Genomic DNA, 19,621 nt, shown 5'->3' on the forward strand with positions numbered 1-19,621 from the left:
AAAATACTGCATATGTCATTTATCACTAAAAACAGGTTTATTTTTGCTCAGATAATTGGAAAATGCCATTACATCATAGAAAAGTATGCAGCGGCACAAAAACAAAACAAAACAATATTAGCCATGCACATTTCTGTAATCTTAATATGCATTTCTGCAAGCTACAATATTTTATGGAAATAAGCAAATGAATTAACACAAATGACTTTGAATTAGTATAGCAAGTATACCGTAGCACAGGCCAAGAACTAAATGTACAACAATTCTCAACTGATTTGTTCATGATTAAATAATTAATAAAAGCCAATCCCAAGTCTCATCTATAGCACTATCTACAAGTGTCACTTGTAAGTTTGATGTATGGTGCTTGTACATGCAGTAAGGTATACACTTACATACATAAGGTTTGATTTCACACTTTAAGAAAGCATGAATCTGGGGTAGGGGCCTATAATAAAGACAAGATTTGACAATGGAGTTAGATTTCTCCCTTGATATAGAAAAACAGGTAATGGCAAAAAGAAGAAACGTCTATCAGTTTGACATCACATCAAAATAAATAAAAGTTCACACAAAAACTTACAGATTTGATTAATTAAAAAAAATTAAAAGATAATGATTGCATTCAAGCAAACACTCTTTTTTTCTTTAAAGAAAAAGAGAAATGGTTTATGCCAATTCAACCAGTAAATTCTGCCAAGTTTTTATCACTTAAATGGAGAAAACAATGCCAAGTCAGTCCCGTTGTCTGGTGAATAATTCCCCTGATAACAACATTATTTTCAATACGTCATTTCTGCTAGATGCTCAGGATGTTTTTCTAGCATTAAATTTGCTCCATGGGGTGCAAATCCTGTGGGATTCTGTTTTTCAGTTCTTAACAACTGCAATAATGCACAGCTTCTTTGATGACCAAAATAGATGTTGGAAATAATCAATCCATACAGGTTTTGTTTTTAATTTTATTTCAAGAGATACCTTTACTGAAAAGTAATCAATGTTAAGTAAAGAATAAACATTTTTCCCGGTTTATTTTACATTTCATTTCAAAAGGATTTCAATGTTTTATTGGGGAGAAGATTCTATGTCTTTTTACGCCATCATTTCTGTCAAAATATTCTGCTTGATTTTTTCTTGGAAGTTAGGCAAAACATTAAGTATTATACATTCTACTTTTCAAGTCAGGACAAAATCAGTATCCAATATGATATTATGCAATAACATTTTTGCTTAATACAACAGACATTTCATCTTCAGTCATCAAATCCACTAGTTATAGAAAATATTCCTATAATTATTTAAAATATAAAAGAAATGCTAGGCAGGGTTGTAGAAATTTGAATTTGGGTTAAAAAAAACTCCTGGGCAATTCTCACAATTCTTAAGGGCTGTTATGTGCTCAAAGTGCAAATTACTGCATCCCTGAACTGGCAGTGATTTAATCAATGTCAGCTGTTTGACTGGAAGAGCCCCAGATAAGCAAGCCACTAATTTTCCCCAGCTTTGTTTTTATTGTAACCCACACAACATCCCCGGCCTGGAGAGAAACCAGATCATGGGCTTCTCGAGAGCTCTCTAACACCACTTGTGTTCCATGAGCGATCTGTTTTTGAAATGCTTTCTGAAGTGAGACAATTAAATGGCAGTGTTGCAGAGCAGTACACAAAAAGAGATTAAACTTGAACTGAAATAGCTGAAACAATAGAGTACAAAGGTACAATGTATGATTAAACTAGTTTTTTTCTCCCTTCTGCTGCTTGATTAGGCATAGTGATAAATTTGGCACGGTGGTCCTTGGCATGCCCAATTTATCAGGATATGCAAATACCTAGTGATGGTACCAGTTAAAGCAAATTAGCCGTAGGACCTTCAAAACTGTAACTACAGCTTCTAAAACAATACAGGCTTTGAAACTATTAGCTCTGCCTGTTCAACCAAAATTGAGTGGTTATTTTTACGAAGAAGGAGTAAATCTACTACTGAGTCCATATGTGTGACACTAATAATTTGAATCATTTGAACTGGGGACCTTAGTTACAGTGGAATGACACAATTTACACAGACAGAGAAGAAAGCCAGAGAGAGGAAGAAGGAGCATGCCAGGCACATATCCGAAGACAATGCCATTTTAACATGAAACGATTACATGGGTCACATCTCAGAAAATACATCAAATAACAGGCTTCATTTCATTCACTTTAAAATTCCTTTCTCTATCTGAGGTCAACAGACTTTCTTTCAAACAGGTAACAAGAATAAGCAAGCCTGCTCACTGCTTTATGGCAAACTGCCTGGGCTGCTTAACTGAAATCACATTGAGTGGCACAGGGCAGCTGGCTGCACAGCCAGTTCTCCCTGCAGTGAAGTTGCTCCAGTTCAGCCAACTGCATGTAAACGACTGTTAGTTTGATACAATCCGTCTTTGTCTGGTCTTGAGCACTGGTATGTTGATGAAGCTTGACTAACCTTAAAAATAAAAAAAATCCAAAATCCAAAACGGTAGCAGGAATGATTAATCACATTTTGAAATCCACATGATTAAAATTTACACAGATTGCATGAAAGAGTTTGTGACTAAAACTCTTCGAAAGGTTTGAAAAAATAGCCAGTTTCAGAAACTTACAGTATGTTTATAAAAAGCATTTACAGAAAGATTATTTTTTCATTGACTTTATGAAATTCTGTCAAGTCATTTGCATGGAACAAACACAAAAAATGTTTTTAATTCTTGTAAAGGTTTCCGCATCAGATGAATAAAAGAATGCACCTGTCAAAAATATGTTGGATCACTAGTTTCTGTATTAACCTTTACTAGATTGATTATTGCATTGGCAAATGCATCCAGCATTAGCTGTCTACAGTGGTTTTGCCCAAAGAAGCCACAGAATCTGCTTGAATACTGATGTCTCATTATACTGTTAAATGTTATGTATAAAATTGGAACACCATTGTTAGCAAACAGAATTAAGTCCTACTTGTCATTAATAACAAATGAGCATCAAAAAGGGTTTTCATTGCAAAAGATTTATTGGTGAGAGTGTATGGATGATTTATGACTTAATGTTCTATAGAGAAGAGCCCAACTTTCCAGGCATGCTCCCATTACATGACTTTGAAAAAAAAAAGACGTGCCTCTGTGGCATTCTCTTCTTTATAGGGCCAAGGTTCCCTGTAAATCACATGTCTCAACCCTTAGCAGGGTCATTAGCAAAAGGGTTTTGCTTTTCTCCTGGTAGTCGGAGCACCAGGTAGAGCATAGGCAAAGCTCACTTCTGCCTTGCATTTGATATTTTCCAATGATGTTGCTAGATGTTGATATTTTATTTTGGATTACATGTTTTGAGGGCTTCCTAAAGCTGACATTGCCATTCTTTGCTAGTTTAAATCTAACAGGCTGCCAGCATAAACTTTCTGTATTTTTTTTTCAAAACAAAAATTCAAAACTTTTACAACACCTTAAACATTAAGCAGTAAAATTGTATTATTTTCAACTCCGGCTCCAATATCTGAAAAAAGCTTTTTGTGTGCTCACAGTTAGATTGTGTCTAAAATTCAAGCAGTTTATTGTTGAGACAATGAGTTAGGTAGAAGAATGTATAATATTATTTCTGTTATGTCCCCAGACTCTAAAAGAAACACACAGGAAGTCCAAGGGATTATAAAGGAACTCTCTAAGCGTATGCTGGCATTGTAACAGTAATTCCTAACATTTCACTTGAGCTACAAGCTATGTATAAGGAACCACAGGTAGAACTGGATGATTAGTCTAAGGTTAACTGTATGGGGAAAGAAATTTTCTTTTTGTATACTGAAACAAATGAACAACCTTGGGGACATTTTTGTAACTAAGAAAAGTTCCTGGTTGTTAAGTAATTTGTCAAAACAAATAAGTTTTTTTAAAGTATTTTTAGAATTTACTTATTAGACATATTTAGAACTGATACAGGCTGCAACAAACTAGCCAGAATATTTATTTTTCTGTTACAATCCAGTTCATTTTTGGATCTGTGAAGTTTTAGGTCTACACCATAAATCTGTGGTCAAAACAGAATTTGTTTTAATCCAGAACAAACATAATTTATGGAAAATAATACAGCATTCCTTTCATACACATTACATGATATCAGGACAACTACATTACTATATTGTATTGAAGAGACAAAATACAGCATTCCTTGGTTTATTATAGGCCTAGTAAAAAATATTTTATCACAGGTTTAGCCTCAATTGATAAAATAAATGCCAGTAGTAGTAAGGTTGTGTTCCATGTTATTGTTTCACTCAGCTTCATTAATGTCAATTAATCTCCCACAATCCTCCCTGTGCCCAATCAACGCCAATCTGTTTTCTGAAGCAAGCCAAGCAGAGTGTTAATGACTGTGAGGCAGTACAGCACAGAGGAAGAAAGGGCCTTCCCAAAATACATTTCTGTGTGCAGAAGGAACATGTGTGCACCCAAAAGTAACCATTCATTTGCTATGTGTCCTACTGTGCACTGTGTGCAGTTTAACTAGCTGATATATTTTCTCTGGATGCTGTTAGATGACTAATTAGAGTTTTTTTTGCCTACATTAACATTTACTTTAACAGAATGTTTTATTAGCTTTGGATATTACAAAAATATCTATATACTATTGACTATATATTACAAAATGTTACTCCAGCACAATGGATTAGAAATAAGTACTTTTACAGCTCTTAGGTAGACCTTTTTAATCTATGAAATAATTTTTTGTCAACTTATTTTAATATGATAAAGTATTTGAACAATCAAATTAGGATACTAATTTATTTTTGAAACAAAGAAATAAAGCACAAATAAATTAATACAAGGAACATTTGTCTTTCACCCTTTATTTCTAAAATACTTTGTCATTTAAAAATAAAAAACACATTTGTGCTTATGAGTTGTATTTATAAGTAATTCATAGCACACTAGGAGTATGTTTTATGCCTGGTCAACTGAGGTTTGAGCAGTACTGTTTTGTTTTGCTTGAATATGAACAAAACAATGTAAACCACAGGAATCTAAACTAAGGTTTTATATTTCAAGTGTTCCTTATAATTTATTTTAGAAAAGAAAAAACAAACAACTTACAGAGCATAATTATAATTTCTGGATACAATGGAATGCAGATATTTCAGCAAAAGATGGAAGTTTGAATACCATCCAAGACTGTTATTATTACACATCCAATATTCTTTGTTCAATACCGAATCATGTTAGAAACATTTAGATGTTTAAATACTGGGGAAATATGTAATTCAAAGTTCAGGAAACAAAAATGATGCCTTTATCCCGACATTTTAAAACTGTTTTTTTTTTTTTAGGCAAACATAATCAAATATTACTTAGGGGAATTACCAGACGTAGGACTGGGAGGCCAGTGCTTTATGGAACGATGACAGATTAAGACAAAATTTATTATTTTCAACGTAACTCAAGGTAAATTCTTCAGTAATATAAAACCCATAACCACTGCCACAGCAAAGGTGAAGCACAAGCCAACCAAACACGAGGTAATGCAATTGGTGTTAACATAATAAAAGATATTGCACTTATGATGCATTATTGCCTGCAATTATTAGAATCACTGCAACTTAATTTCAAAAGCACTATCAACTGAACTATAACAGTCTCTCTTTAAATATCAAACACTATTACATTAAAGCAATAACGTACCTCCCAGCTATAATATTATCAACCCGTGTTATTGCGGTACTTCAAATCATGAATACTTCTCATTGACAAGCCAGGCTAATTCTGGTTAATTTTATTGTGCTTTTGCAGTTATATCTATATTTGAGCAATTACTTTTATCATTTTATTATAATAGAGAAAAAAAGTATCAATGTAATTTTAGTATTTGTGAGAAGTGCCAAAGCTTAAATCACAATAACTGGCAGATTCAATAAAAGTGCAGTTTTATCTCAGATAGTGGCAGGGACATTGGATAAATCATGTTTCAGCGCTGAGAAGCTGACCCCCAAGTGCAATGCAAAACATCAGAACTGCTACAGAGAGAAACTTTCCTGTGCTATCAATCATCCTCTAATACTAAAGCAGCTAGCCCTAAAATGTAAAGGATGAGCGAGCAGAAAAACAAAGAAAATTAATGAGCAAAGGAATGGATTCAATTCTAATTGAACTGCAAAATTAAGAAAAGGCCCTAAAGTAAATTGACCCTATTAAAATGTAAGACAAGAATAGCATATGAATGTTTTGTGAAAATTATCAGAAAATAGAGGGACAACATTTAAAATAAAATGTAATCAAAATGACCTCTTTTCAATTTTGCCATTTCAAAATATTAAAACAAACACACAATTATTCAACACTTTATGAAGTGTCTATGATTTTACCATACTCTACATCAAAATGGGAAAGATATCACTATTATCTCAGAGATGTTCAGTAATTCATATAATTCTATTCTTATATCAATAAGGAATCTTCCTGCAATGTTTTTCTTTACCTTTGTGAAGCCTTTTAATATTATCTTTAAAATAATTTACATTTACATTGTCAGTTGCTAGATTCTTTCTACCTGTTAAACTGTGAGATCATCAAAAGTTACAAACAGACATAATAAAATATGTCTGAGTTGGCTGGTGTTCTGATTGCAATAGATGTAACAACATCTGTTGGTTTTTTTCATTTTCAACACCTCACACCACCTCATAACAATACATTTGAACAATACACTGATTTGAAGGCTTTAGAAAATAAATACAAAAAAGCTCTGGACCCGTAACAACTAAATTTTGTCTAAACAAAAATAACTGTAAGGCCCTAGAGCCTAAGCCTTTGATTATGTTTTACTGTGTGCTGTTATTTTACAGTACAAACTGTTAGAGCAGATATTATAATACCTTTTAACAAGGCAACTATGAAACTTGTCTTCTGTGATTAATTACACAAAGAATAAAACCTTCCACCCAATTAGCAGTTTACTTTATGATGCAGACTCAGATATGAAAATTAAATGATTCCCCCCATCAAAAAACAGAAGAACATGAGATGCACCGATATAAAAATAGAAAAAAATGTTTAAGAACTAAAATATTCCTTTGATAGAAGCTATTCAATTTCAAAATAAAAATTAAAACACTTATTTTCTTTGGGAACTTAAGAACACTGGCAGCATGTCAAAAAGGGATTGCACAATACTCCTAATGTCTGTACAAACATAAAACTTGAAATTTATTTTTACATAAATTCTTATATTCATCTTCTGAACATCTTATTGTATACTACAACTCAGACTTTGTCTTGATTCTGTTCAAATGGCACTTGGCACCTTTTTTCACATTAGTCTTCCAGTTATTCCAACATAGACAATTTCAGATAATCCCTATTTCATTGTACCGTATATCATAGCAGGGTTTCAGAGCTTTCATTACAGGTTATATTCAGTCATTTATTTGTCTTACAAAGGAAGGTATTAGTTGCAGTTTTTGAGAAACAAAAAGGTTTGGGAAGGAAGTGTGAAGTTCTGTTTTTGATTCTAAAAAAGAAATTGAGACGACAATAAACATCTTAAAGGTTGCCCTTTCCAACTTTTTTTCCAACCAGTGGCTGAAATAAAATATAGTCAGTTCAAGTTTTCAAATAAATCTTGTACTGCAAAACTTTTTTTTTCTTTTCAGTGTGACACTGTTTTATTCACAAATACATAAAACTTTTTTTTGTTTCAAACTACAATATGTCTAAAGCCAAACGAATAACAGCTCATGAACAGATCTAATTATTTACGAGAGGTCAAGAAGCAAATGCCCTCAACAAATCTAAGAATACAGCACCATCCTATTAATCTCCATTCTGTGGAAGATAGATATGTGATGGGGAAAGGTCCACTGATGCCTGTTACTGAGCATGACAGAGCTACAGTGATTTACAATGCAGCATCAATCTTGTCATCTAGTTTCCAAACAATAACTGCCAGGCACACAGGGGGAAGTACCCAGCTACTGTATATGTGAACTCATTTGTAATGTTGCTTTTTTCATTAGCACTTGTATGAAAATATGTTTTCACCACTACTCACTTTCACGTGAAGTCTGGACTCCATGGATCCTCCTTTCAGTAACACAGCTTTGAGGAAAACAGAAACAAAAGAAAAAACTTAAAGTACAAAAGGCAACTTCAGTTAAAAACATAATGATAGAATTATATTTCAAATTAGAGCACAGATCATGACCAGAGACACCAAAACCTCTGCATAAAATAGGGATTTCTTTTTCTTTTTTGACAAACAGGAATTTAAGAGTTCAGCAGGTCAGCTATCATCTGTATTGAGTCACAATCAACAGATGGAAAGCTGATAGCTTCTCTCATCACACTGTACATGCCACTTTGATCTTCAATGGGATAAAAATTACAGTACAATTCATCCCAGGGCCTGTACAAATAACACACATGCATATAGGCAAAAAATACACTGTTTTTAATGGCTTTGGACTAGGTGCTAAATAACCTTTACACCAGAGGAAATGCAAACCTACTTCCCTTCCCTTGCACGCTGAAGGATGCACTGATTTGTGATGACGTGGACTCTTTGTTCAAGGCTCATTCCCAAACTGAATTTTTAGTACACAAAAAATAATATATCCAGCTTTGAAAAGTTTAACATCAACCTTTAACAGCTGTTCTCAAGGTCACCTTCTGCATTTGAATTTTTGAAAAGTCTTGTTGAATACTGGACATATTGAAGTGCTTCTAAGCCAAATATTTGAACAGATACAGGCTACTTTAAGTATGTTGACCTTTTGTGTATTAATTAACATCGTAAGCCTAACCTCACATATGAAAATATCTCAAATTTGCCATACAGTAGTAGGAAGATAACAGATATTTCAGATTTTATCAAAACAGAGCTCCCATTCCCATCCTAACTACAGATGTTCCCACTTTAAGGGAGAAAACAGCAACTCATTGTGACTTTAACCTCTCAAAAGGCAAGTTTCATATTTTGCTTCAATGCCACCCAAGTTGTAGTATAGTATTTTAGAAAGTTACTTCTTTAACATTAATTGGTGAGAATAAGCAGTGTTTACCTGCAGGACAAGAGTCAAAGTTATTTCTCCTGTACAATACAGAGTTCCCCAATACAGAGTCTTTCTTTAAGAAGGGTCTTCAATTCTCATTTCCTGAATGACCTAGTGCCTTCTGCTTTATGTTTTCACAGGAGCACTCAGTTACATAATCGAATTAACTAACTGCATAATTTTAATACTATTAATAAAACTCTACGAGTTTTATATGTAAAACAGGTATTTAATAGGTAATGTTAATGAAAACAATGTTTTAACTACTAAGCTAGAAAAGTCCTATATTTATCTAACACAGAAAACTTTTAGTTTAATTGTTCAATTCACTACTCATGTTGCAACAAAAACTAGAAGTTACTGGGCCCTCCAGGAATTGAATCTGAGACCCCTACTTTGAACCTTAGAGCAAACTGTGTTCAATATTAACTTTGGGAGGAATACTTCCCATAGAATAAATCTGGCCTTTGTCTTTTCCAACAAAGAGAAGATCCAACCTTAAAAAAGTAAATATAAGACCCCTGTTCTACAAAATCATGGTTTCCCTTTTTCTTGATTGCTCCAAGTCAATGAATAACTGACTGGCAGAATGGCTGTTTGTAAACGTGAGGCATTATACACCAGGCAAACCTTAAGACACCACATTTAATTGTAATTCTCAAGTTCACATTTGTACCTACATCCTTAGTGCTGCTTTTCAAAAGTCTCATTTATCTCAAATCACAAATCTACAAGGATACAACCCATGTGATTGATCAAAGACAAATATTAAGAAAAAAAGTCTGTATTCACCTAATTTTAGTACGTTAGTGTATAACAGACTTTCACTGCACTGTAACTTTTTAAAGCTCATACAGAATATAAAGATCAGGAGGAAAAACAGTGGAACCACATACTTCACTTCTGATCATATATAATTTAAAGTTTATTTCCTTCAGGTTGTATTTTTGAAATTCTCCCAGACAAAGCATCTATGCAAGGTGTTTTAACGTTTAATGTTACTGCTTCCACTCAATGCAGTTTTTCCATTCCTCTTTCCCTTAAGGCCTTTTGTACACTTTCAAAAAGTTGTTTTATGTCACAGTACTCCCAAGCAGATCAATTATTTGCGCATCCCACACTATTAGAGGGAGGATATCATATTGTTCAAGACTGGCGTCTCCAGCCAAACAGAAGTACACTTGATAAGTTCCTCAAAGTTGATATACTATTTGTAAATTTAGTGTTTTCAAATAATCCCTATCTTGATAAACCAATCCTAACCTGCTAAAAGAATCACATAACAGGATAGAAGAAAAATAACTCCAGTATATTCTAGCCCATTTCACTTCTTATATTGATTTCAAGGATAAAAAGAATCAATCATTAATAATTGTATTAAGCAATGACCCTCAGGGTTAATCATATTCTTAGTATCTCTCACCATGGAATTAACAACAGAACTCCGAGGCTACCCTGCCAATTGCTGAGAGACATTTTTTTGATAATTGGCAAGATTTCATATCCACAATTTAATTTGAAAAACAGAAAGCTGAGTAGATTTATTGTGTGCAGAAAATACAGTACAATGAAAAAGACTGCCAATCAAAATCTTTGTATTGTGTGCACTCTGCATTGAATATAAGTATAAACAAAATCATATTATTATTATTTGATTTTTTTATTTGTACAGGGTCTGGAATAGTTATTCTCCCCCAGATTACCCTAAGAGCTGCTGGGTATTTCATTACAGTACTCATTTAATAGACATTGTAGAGTAACATACAGGGAGTTCTTCCTAGTACAAATCCAAATAGCCTAGATTCTTAAGTTTAAAAATTATCTGCCAAAAATTACAAGTCAAATGTGTTTGAAATCAGCTTTATAAGTTGTAGGCCTATTTGTAAATTCACCTTCAGTATGATTGGTAAATTATGTCACAACAAAATAAATACTGAGTACTAAGACTATACAGTTATTTTACTTTTCTTATTTAAGACATCAGTTCATACAGCTCCTTGGGTAGCTATTAATAGCTGTATTTAATTTTTAACAATTTTGACATTTACTTACAACTACAAGAAGTAACATAAAAAGTGTAAAAAGCTTGGACCGTGTATCAATAGTGTCACTTTGGTTTACTACAATTTATATGTTGCTTTTGTTTTTGTGAATTTTATTTTGACTACAAATTTCAGAATCATCAGTTAAAAAAAACCCAAAGACACAAATGGAAACTATTTGGACATGTATTTATAACTAAGAAGAGGAGGTTCTTCTTTACACAAAGGGTTGCAGGAGTATGGGCTCAGCAACCAAGTCTTGCTGTCAAGCCAATATCCTTTTTTTTTTCAAGAAATGACTGGCAGGGATTTAGGGATTCATTAGTTAGTGGTAATCAAACTGGACAGATGTGCTGAATGGTCTCCTATACAGTAGTTTGTAAACTTTATTATTGTTTTGTATTTCAGACACTTCTTAAATGCTTATGATGAGCTCTATGCAACTAGATAAGAGGCTAAATTCCACACTGGGTGTTGCAAAATCTGCGTAAAACTGCTGACCGTTAAATGAACCGGTGAAGCAATTCCTCACTTCTCTACCTGATCTACTGTACGTAGTGGTGACGCTGCGCGTCTCCAAGATGGAGGCGGATGAACTGAATTCTCAGTGTTATATGTAAAGCCACCCTCGGGGAATCAAAGCGCTCTTTAAAATCATTCCAATATGATTATGAATTATTTAAATAGGTTGGTAAGTCGAACAAATATTCAGCTGCACTGATTATTAGCAATTCCGTAACTTTCTGGGTTGTTCTTTGAATAACTTTATTCACCAAGCTCGTCACACTAGTTACCAATCGGTACAATTAACTTTGCAAAGGAAACTTTACCATTGTATCGTAAAAGTATGGTACAAAGATGTTCCACAACTATTCAGTTAAACCATGATCACTAACAGTACATAGGCAGTTGTACTTTGTCAAAATGTATTAACACAAACTGTACCACTCCATGGAAAGCCGATAACAATAATAAATGTGCTTAAACCGCAGCTATACCCACATTAAAACAGAAGCCGTCTTTTAAAGGTCAGTGTTTCAAACGTTTTTCTAAATCTTGAAAGAAAAACATCCCCTACAGCCATACTTACTGTGCTTTGCATGTGTAGAAGACTTCCTGTTTCCTTGTGCTTCGGAATGAACTGAAACCATCCAATCAGCGTTAAGAGCCAACCCATTGACTGAAGCACTAGGTACAGAGGCATACTGTAGCTGTGAAAAGCAAGGGAAAGTTTCTTTTAAAAAACCCCAGAAAGGACTCCTTTTCAGCCGGATGATTGCTGTGTAACTGAATGTTGAAAACTGACACGACCACGTCTATACTATCCCAAAATATATTCAAAAGTCAGGTAAGGCAATGGACCCTCAGGGTAGATTTTCACTTGCCAATTATTGCTAGCAATGACAGCTTGTAGGCAAACTAATGTGTAACACAGTGAACAAGATCTGTTCTTAAGACAGACTGTAGACTGTAGGTTTTTATTGTGAAGAAACTTACCATCATACTATCATTTGAAGAGCACCACTAGGGTTTCTTTCTTTCCCCTGCCCAAGCTTGGTAAAGACCCATGCTCTGCCTGTCTGATGCTGAAATATTAATACATGCTTTTATTCTAGCAGCATTAGTCTGCAGTATCCCTTACTTACCAGATATTTTATAAGGTACTAGACAGGCGTCTTTATGTCCAGAATTCAGTAACCCCTGTACTAACTAAAATAGCACATACTACAGCATAGGCTTATAACTTACAGTATGTCCTCTGTAAATTACACTGATTTTCTAAATAAAATTAAATTGGACTTTAAGCTTCTCCTTCTCATGTAAAACACTGTATGGTTTGGTTTAAATTATCTTAAGAATTTAGTATAGGAGTATAACCCATCTCTTAACCTTAGCTCTGTTGATTCCGGCCTTCTTTTTTAGTCAAAGGCTAGGCTCCAAAATTGGTATGCAGGACCAAATAAATGGAACTCATCCTTAAATAACTGTCAACATTATCAAAAAACATTTAAAGATCTTTCTCTAAAGTTTTTAATGTGGTATTTTTGGTTTCACTAAGCCCATTCATTTAACTTTTTTATTCACGTTCCTTTAAGTTTTGTTGTGCTTTGTGTGTACTTTTGTCAAGTACAATGAGTTTCCTAAAACACACTCATAAATAATATTGTATTAACTTAATTATTATAATTTCTTATAATTAAAGTATTCTACTCTCTTTTAAGATGAATGACTGAATGCCAAGAGTATAAATCAAATTGTTACTTCGTTTTTATATCCATATGAATTGCCACAAAATTGCTAGTAGTAATAATATAAATTGAAGAATGGAAATGGGAAAACATGTTGTAAATTAATTGCAGACTGGCAAGTATTGCTGACAATATACAGTATACTAAGAAACTCACCTTAATACTTTAACTGATGTTTGTTCTGTTTTCCCATTGAATAACAACTTCTCAAACAGCTGTAAAGTCTGCTAAAACTGATAAAGTAGTTCAGGTGGGTAGCTGCGTCAGCATGCGTAGGCTGCAAAGGAATAAGTAATGGGTTTATTCCATTCTGAAAAAAAGAAGAAAGAAAACACAAAAAAAGAAGAAAGAAAGGCCGTGGAGCCTTCTTCAGGTGAGACACCTGAATTTGACACCTGAAGAAGGCTCCACGGCCAAAGCGTTGTGTTTTCTTTCTTCTTTTTTGTGTTTTCTTTCTTCTTTTTTTCAGCATGGAATAAACCCATTACTTGTTCCTTTAAAATTGATAAAGTCAGTCTATTGTTCACTGTCCATTGATTTTGTGATTTTTATTTTACAACACCAACTTGTTACAACACCGACAGTTTTCTGCAATCTTCATAGTTTTTTAATCCCTTTCTCTGTTGTCAGTGTAAAACAGAACATCAGTGTTACCATGGTATTTTGAGCAGCTCACATAGACATTCAATAGTCCAACTTGTGCACTCAAATGCATACAGTAAATAATTTAATTTTAAGTATTGCTGAATTATTATTATTGTGAAATGCACTGCAGTTTATATTGGTAATTTAAATGGTTTAAGTCATGGAGTCCAGAAAGAGGCAGTGGAAATGTAAGCTTTTAGGTAGTAATAATTTAGCTAAGGTTACAAAATAGGAACAGACTATTTTGTCCATCTTGCTTATTTTGTTCCTTGTAGCTTAAAAATCCAAGTATCTCATTCAATTGTTTTCTGACTAATTCTATGTAATCTGCTCATTGTTAAATAGCACATTCTGAAAGATTTTGTAATAAGTAATAAGCAGCATAAAAGTCTTGTTTTGTAGAGTACGTTTGCTATTCAAAGCATGGTTTAATTTATTTCTATTTGATTTACTGTAAATATAAAATGAAGAGAAAGTGATCCAATGAAACTAACAGAGGTTTGTATTTTGTTCTGTACTTTAGATGAGACGTTAAACCACGGTCCTGGCTTCTTGGTCATTAAAGATCCCGTTGCACTTCTGAAATAGTAGGGGTGTTAACCCTGGTATCCTGACTAAATTTCACTCTGGAATTTACTATAAATTCAAATTGCTGAAGTAGTAATGAAGTAATGGCGATGCGAATGCATTATGCTGGCCACACATTAAGCAAGTGGGTGCAGGACTTCGGGGGTGTATGAAATGGGTCCCTTCCTACAGTATACATAGAGTGCTTCAGGATCCTTTGGTATGAAAAGTATATATATATTCAAGGAATTTTGTAGTGGCAATTGATTATTTGTTAACATGGACTAGTTGTCTGTAATCTGTAGCATGATATGTAGTTATAGTCGGTAAATACTGTCTTCAATTCAGTTTCATCAATAATCCCTTTTAGCTATAGTTTAATAACAAGAATGTGAATCATACAAGCATAAAACCCTATCTATTTAAGGAGCTGAAAAAATGAAGTGTTCAGTCAACCTTAAATTGCAAATTCTGTTGCCCTGCAATCCACCAGCTTGTCCTTCAGCCTGTGCTCCTCATTGAAAAGACCTTTCTACTCTTTCTACAGTTTAGTGAGTCAGTATTCAGTATTTTATTAAACACCTTTTAGTATTATAACATTCCTTGTTTTCTTGTTCTCTTTAGGATTCTTCGTCACTCTATTATGTTCCCATATGACTCATCATGGATGCCAGGTTTGCTTGATGTTTTGGGGGGGGGGGGGATTTGTTGTTATTTTTTTGGGGGGGTGTATGAACAAAGGTCAAATATAGTATGACATGATATATACAGTACTGTAGTAATAAGATTAGTCATAACTGCTGAGGGCCTTAGGCTTTTCACTTCTTCCTCACATGACCGTAGGCAGTGTTTGGTTCTTCCTTATTGAAACAAATACCAATTTTGTTCTAAAATAGTACCAGATTTAGATGTATTTCATAATCATTTAAAAGTGCTATACAATGTACTAATGTAAAACATTGTTTACATTAGGTAACTTTAACCTTTTCTCACCTCCACTGACATGCATCGCATTCCAAAAACAATGTTAATCTGCAACCAGTAGTTCCTGGTTTTTAATATAATTACAAAAAGAGAAATAATGTTTGGACTATGTATGGACAAACCAAAAGAAAAAAAAATGGTTTCATGTCTTGTTTAAGAATTATCTGACCCTTGTCTGTACTGTAAATATAAATTATGTTTTTTCTTCTTTTTCATAATCAACAAGGTTTTCATCCTTGGTTTGACATTATGCAGTACTGTACATGCTAATGATAAGTATGATTATTTCTCTGCTGCATAGTGATGGCAGATCCAGAAACTGCTTCTGGGCCCTCTACATCTCAGATTGCTTCAGGAGGTTAATCTTAGTAAGAGCTGGATTGTAAATAGGTTCCTTGGAAGTCATTAAGCCAAGAAAAAAGGCAGACTTAGAAAACTCTGAAAAGCTTAGGGGCATTTAAACAAGGTTACTGCTCCAACTGCAACTGCCCTGTTAAATGCTTATTTGTTTAGTCTTTGTTGGTATTAGCTGGATAACAATCCAAGTTCTATAACTCCCAAGGATAAAACCATTAATGAAAATTAAACGTGTTATTGTTGGCATATTACTTGTAGCTGAAGAAACTGTACAGCATGTTTCCAAGAACTAAATTAGGTTCAGATATAAACCAAGAGCATGCTGAACTTATAAAAAGCTTTGCAAGGCTTGCCTTCTAGTTCATTAGAATAATATGCAAAAAACTACACTAAATGCTTATGTTCTTTCTTATTTTTGTGTTTATGTTTTAGGAAACGTGCCAAGAAATTCTAAGGAAATCATACTGAAAAACATAATGAGATGTAGTGTGCCAGCTTCTTTTACAGAAAATCATTATACAAAACTGGTGATATAAATGTACAGTATGTGGCATGAGAAATGCTGACTTAACTCATCTAGAATCCTGTGCGTAAGTGAGTAACAAAGGGCCAATACTAAAGCTTGAGCTCTTGCTCCAGTTACAAGTGCTGGTTCTGGGAATGGATAAACCCATTGATTTACTGAACTGTCAATCAGTGCAGCCAGTTTATAGATCTAACTAGTAGCCTAGCTGGTTTTCAGCTGAGTTTATGGCAAAGTGATCAGGCAAAAGATATTTGTATTATCTTTTGCAGTTTGATTTGGTAATTTGCACAAATTGAAATTTTTTGAGGTTCAAATGATTGAGGTCATATTTAAAGATATAGATAAAGGGATTTTTTTTGTTTAGATGGGACTTTCATTTCACTAATTTCATTTCATTGAACCTTTACTGACTATGGGCAAAAATAGATGCAGTGAAGGACTTAATGGCCATCACCATTGAACACAGAAATGAAGAGTAAACTATTAGCATGATGGTGATTCAATTATGGCTTATTCAAAGGCTGTGACAATGAAATTACTTCAAAATTAAGTATGAATTCAATTAGTTTGAATAGGGATTTTTTAACTTAAGCCTTATATAATAAGGAAAGTTGTAATAGAAAAATTAAATTTATCACCTCTCTTATTGGTTGCCTTATTGCTTCAATAACATACCCTGTATAATACTGGCCACCTTCTGCCTGCAATCTGCAATCTGCCTGATTTCCTTAGGCATTTGTATATACTTAAGAACTATATGTTTGGGAGAACATGAGGTAAAAGGTAAATGTGCTTTTATGATTGATGATAAACTATGGATATGGTATGTTCAATACCCTGTTGTGCAAAAGAATTACTGTAGACATCTTAGACACAATCAGGAGTTACTATAAACAGTATATGAACTGTATGTTATAAGCAATTTACTCAAAGCCTTCACCAGTGCTTCAGCTATTATAATCACTGCTATTAATACAGGTGGCTTTGGTGAAAAGAAATAAAGCTTTTTGTTTAGCAAATTTTAGTTCACATTGCTCATTATCACAAAAACTTGATCACAATAACTTCAGATAAACTATACATGAGCAGCCAATATGAAGTGTTGCAGCACATAAACCATCACGACCATTCAAACATATGACTCATTGTCCAATGATGAAGTTAATCTAAACATGATGTTTCGGTATGAAAAGCATGTAGTGATAAACAAAGAGAAGAAAACTACAAAATGTATTGCAAAAGGGACAACACCATTTTAATTTTTGGTCACTCTTGTCATTGCAATGGGTGCACTACTCATGCACCTAATTATTTTAGCATTCCATATTTTTGTGCATATACTACGGAAACTTCAATATTAAAATTCATACCGATATATCAGGTAGATTAGCATTATTGGTCACATACAGGCTGTTGAGTCTATTTTATGATCTTCTTAACCAGAAAAGCTCTTTTAGTAAAAGATACACTGCCTGCGTGTGATTGTTATTGTTAAGAATGTATTTTTTATATAAAGTCAGCATTTTCAATTGAGTTTGCTCTGTTGCCACTGGAGGGCCCCTTTAAATAAAGTTGGCGTTCATGTTTGGTTTCTAAATAAATATGAAACTGGATTTAAGCACAAACTCCCAGTTTTCAAAGATATTGACGGCAGGCTGAATTAATGCAGCCTATGAGACAACATACAAAATCCCCAGCAAAGCCAGGAACACTCCTGCCTCTCTAACACTTGACATTTGTTTTTCATCATGAACTTAAAGGTCACTAGCTACAGAAGTGCCAGGCATCCTGCTTTGGTTTGCATTGGTTTGCATTTGCATGAATTTTATTGCCTCATTCTCTCTGATAACTCCAATTGTTTGACTTAAACAGTACCTTTTTATTAGCTTGAAGATTTTGGTTATGTAAACAGGTACGAATGTAAACATAAGATTCCTCAACAACATCTTTTGTTTTTAGTTATTTTTTATCTTTCTCACCTACAAAACAATGGATATTATTCTAGCAACATCAGTTTTCTTCCTCCATTTTTTAGTACTTGACAGCTAGAATTGGATTTCTTGAGTGCACTGAAAACTAGACACTTTTTAGAGATTGTTGAATGATTGTGTTCCAATTAACAGAATGGTGCGCATGGAATTTGGTTCATTTAGAGATTATCATAATTTATATACTTCCAGATTGAAGAAACCTTGACTAGAATAGTCTCACTTGGGATGGTTTATCCATCTTTTATATTCTGTGAGTTTTAAAAAATGCATTCTTCAGACCTCAGATTCTCTCCAAACATTGAAATGTACTTTTTAGAAAAGTTACAGCCTATTTAATTTATAGACACTCTTTAGTTTCCATGCCCCTGGTTTTGTTTCATACAAACTCCAATTTAATTAAAAGCAAAATGAAAAGACAAAAGTTGTGGGGGTCTGTTAGAATCACCTGCAGTTGCAGTTGCAAATGTGAGTAATTTTCCATGAACCCCTGCAGCCAAATTCATTAACCTGCTGTGCTTGTGGGCTAAGACTGTGGTCTGTGCATTGTCCATTAATATGCATGGCCCCACTAATGAGGCTGAACGGACCCTGATGATGTGATGCCCAGACTAGACCACCTTTCAATCAAGTCATAAGCATGTGGGCCTCAGAGAGTATGTCTATCCTCAGGGTATCTATTTTGTAGTTTAATTTTGGTGCTTCCAAAAGCCATGAACACTTTAACACCTTGCTTTTAAAATCCTAACCCCCTTTCCAAAAATCAATCAGTTAAATTATTGTTTCAAAACATAAATTATCTTGGTCATTGAAGAGATATTCATACACTTGATGAGTCCAGTGTGTGTGGTAGCAGATCTCCTTTTCTGTTTCATTTGGTTTTGAAACACCCAGTAAAAACTTTCTTAACAATATAAACAGTGCTATAGGTTTAGACTTTTATTGTATTCCTTGTGGTCCCAAGACATCAGCATGATCTTTATGGTAACTTAAATGTACTGCCTTCAAATACTGTAAACCAACTACAGTAACCACATACTTGCAGATCTATAAAGTGGTGATTTACTTGACTACTGAAGCACGTTGCATGCTTAAAGTCTTGATACTATACTGTATACTATTAATTTAGCACTTACTGTACTGTACGTCTCCTTAAAATATTTAATATGTCTTTTGCATAAGGTTTATATTAAATGCCTTTCTTAGCATTGATGT

At 33.8% G+C, this 19,621-nt stretch overlaps 1 protein-coding gene across 2 annotated transcripts in view; it reads right to left on the reverse strand.

Annotated features, from left to right (window-relative positions):
• The window catches only part of mgmt (O-6-methylguanine-DNA methyltransferase), an 86,702-nt gene extending 74,461 nt beyond the window's left edge, over window positions 1-12,241 (reverse strand). The window contains exons 1-2 of one of the 2 annotated variants that reach the window (XM_088917139.1): window positions 12,181-12,241; window positions 8,049-8,095 (exon numbers count right to left, since the gene is read on the reverse strand). In XM_088917139.1, the coding sequence (XP_088773265.1) occupies window positions 8,049-8,095; window positions 12,181-12,241 (108 nt within the window). The remainder of the gene's footprint in view (window positions 1-8,048; window positions 8,096-12,180) is intronic. The other variant, XM_088917140.1, reaches the window with a different exon arrangement.
• Between the last annotated feature and the right edge of the window lie 7,380 nt (window positions 12,242-19,621).

Source organism: Atractosteus spatula, chromosome 5 (assembly GCF_055471065.1).
Source record: "Atractosteus spatula isolate fAtrSpa1 chromosome 5, fAtrSpa1.hap1, whole genome shotgun sequence".
NCBI classification, from domain to species: domain Eukaryota; kingdom Metazoa; phylum Chordata; class Actinopteri; order Semionotiformes; family Lepisosteidae; genus Atractosteus; species Atractosteus spatula.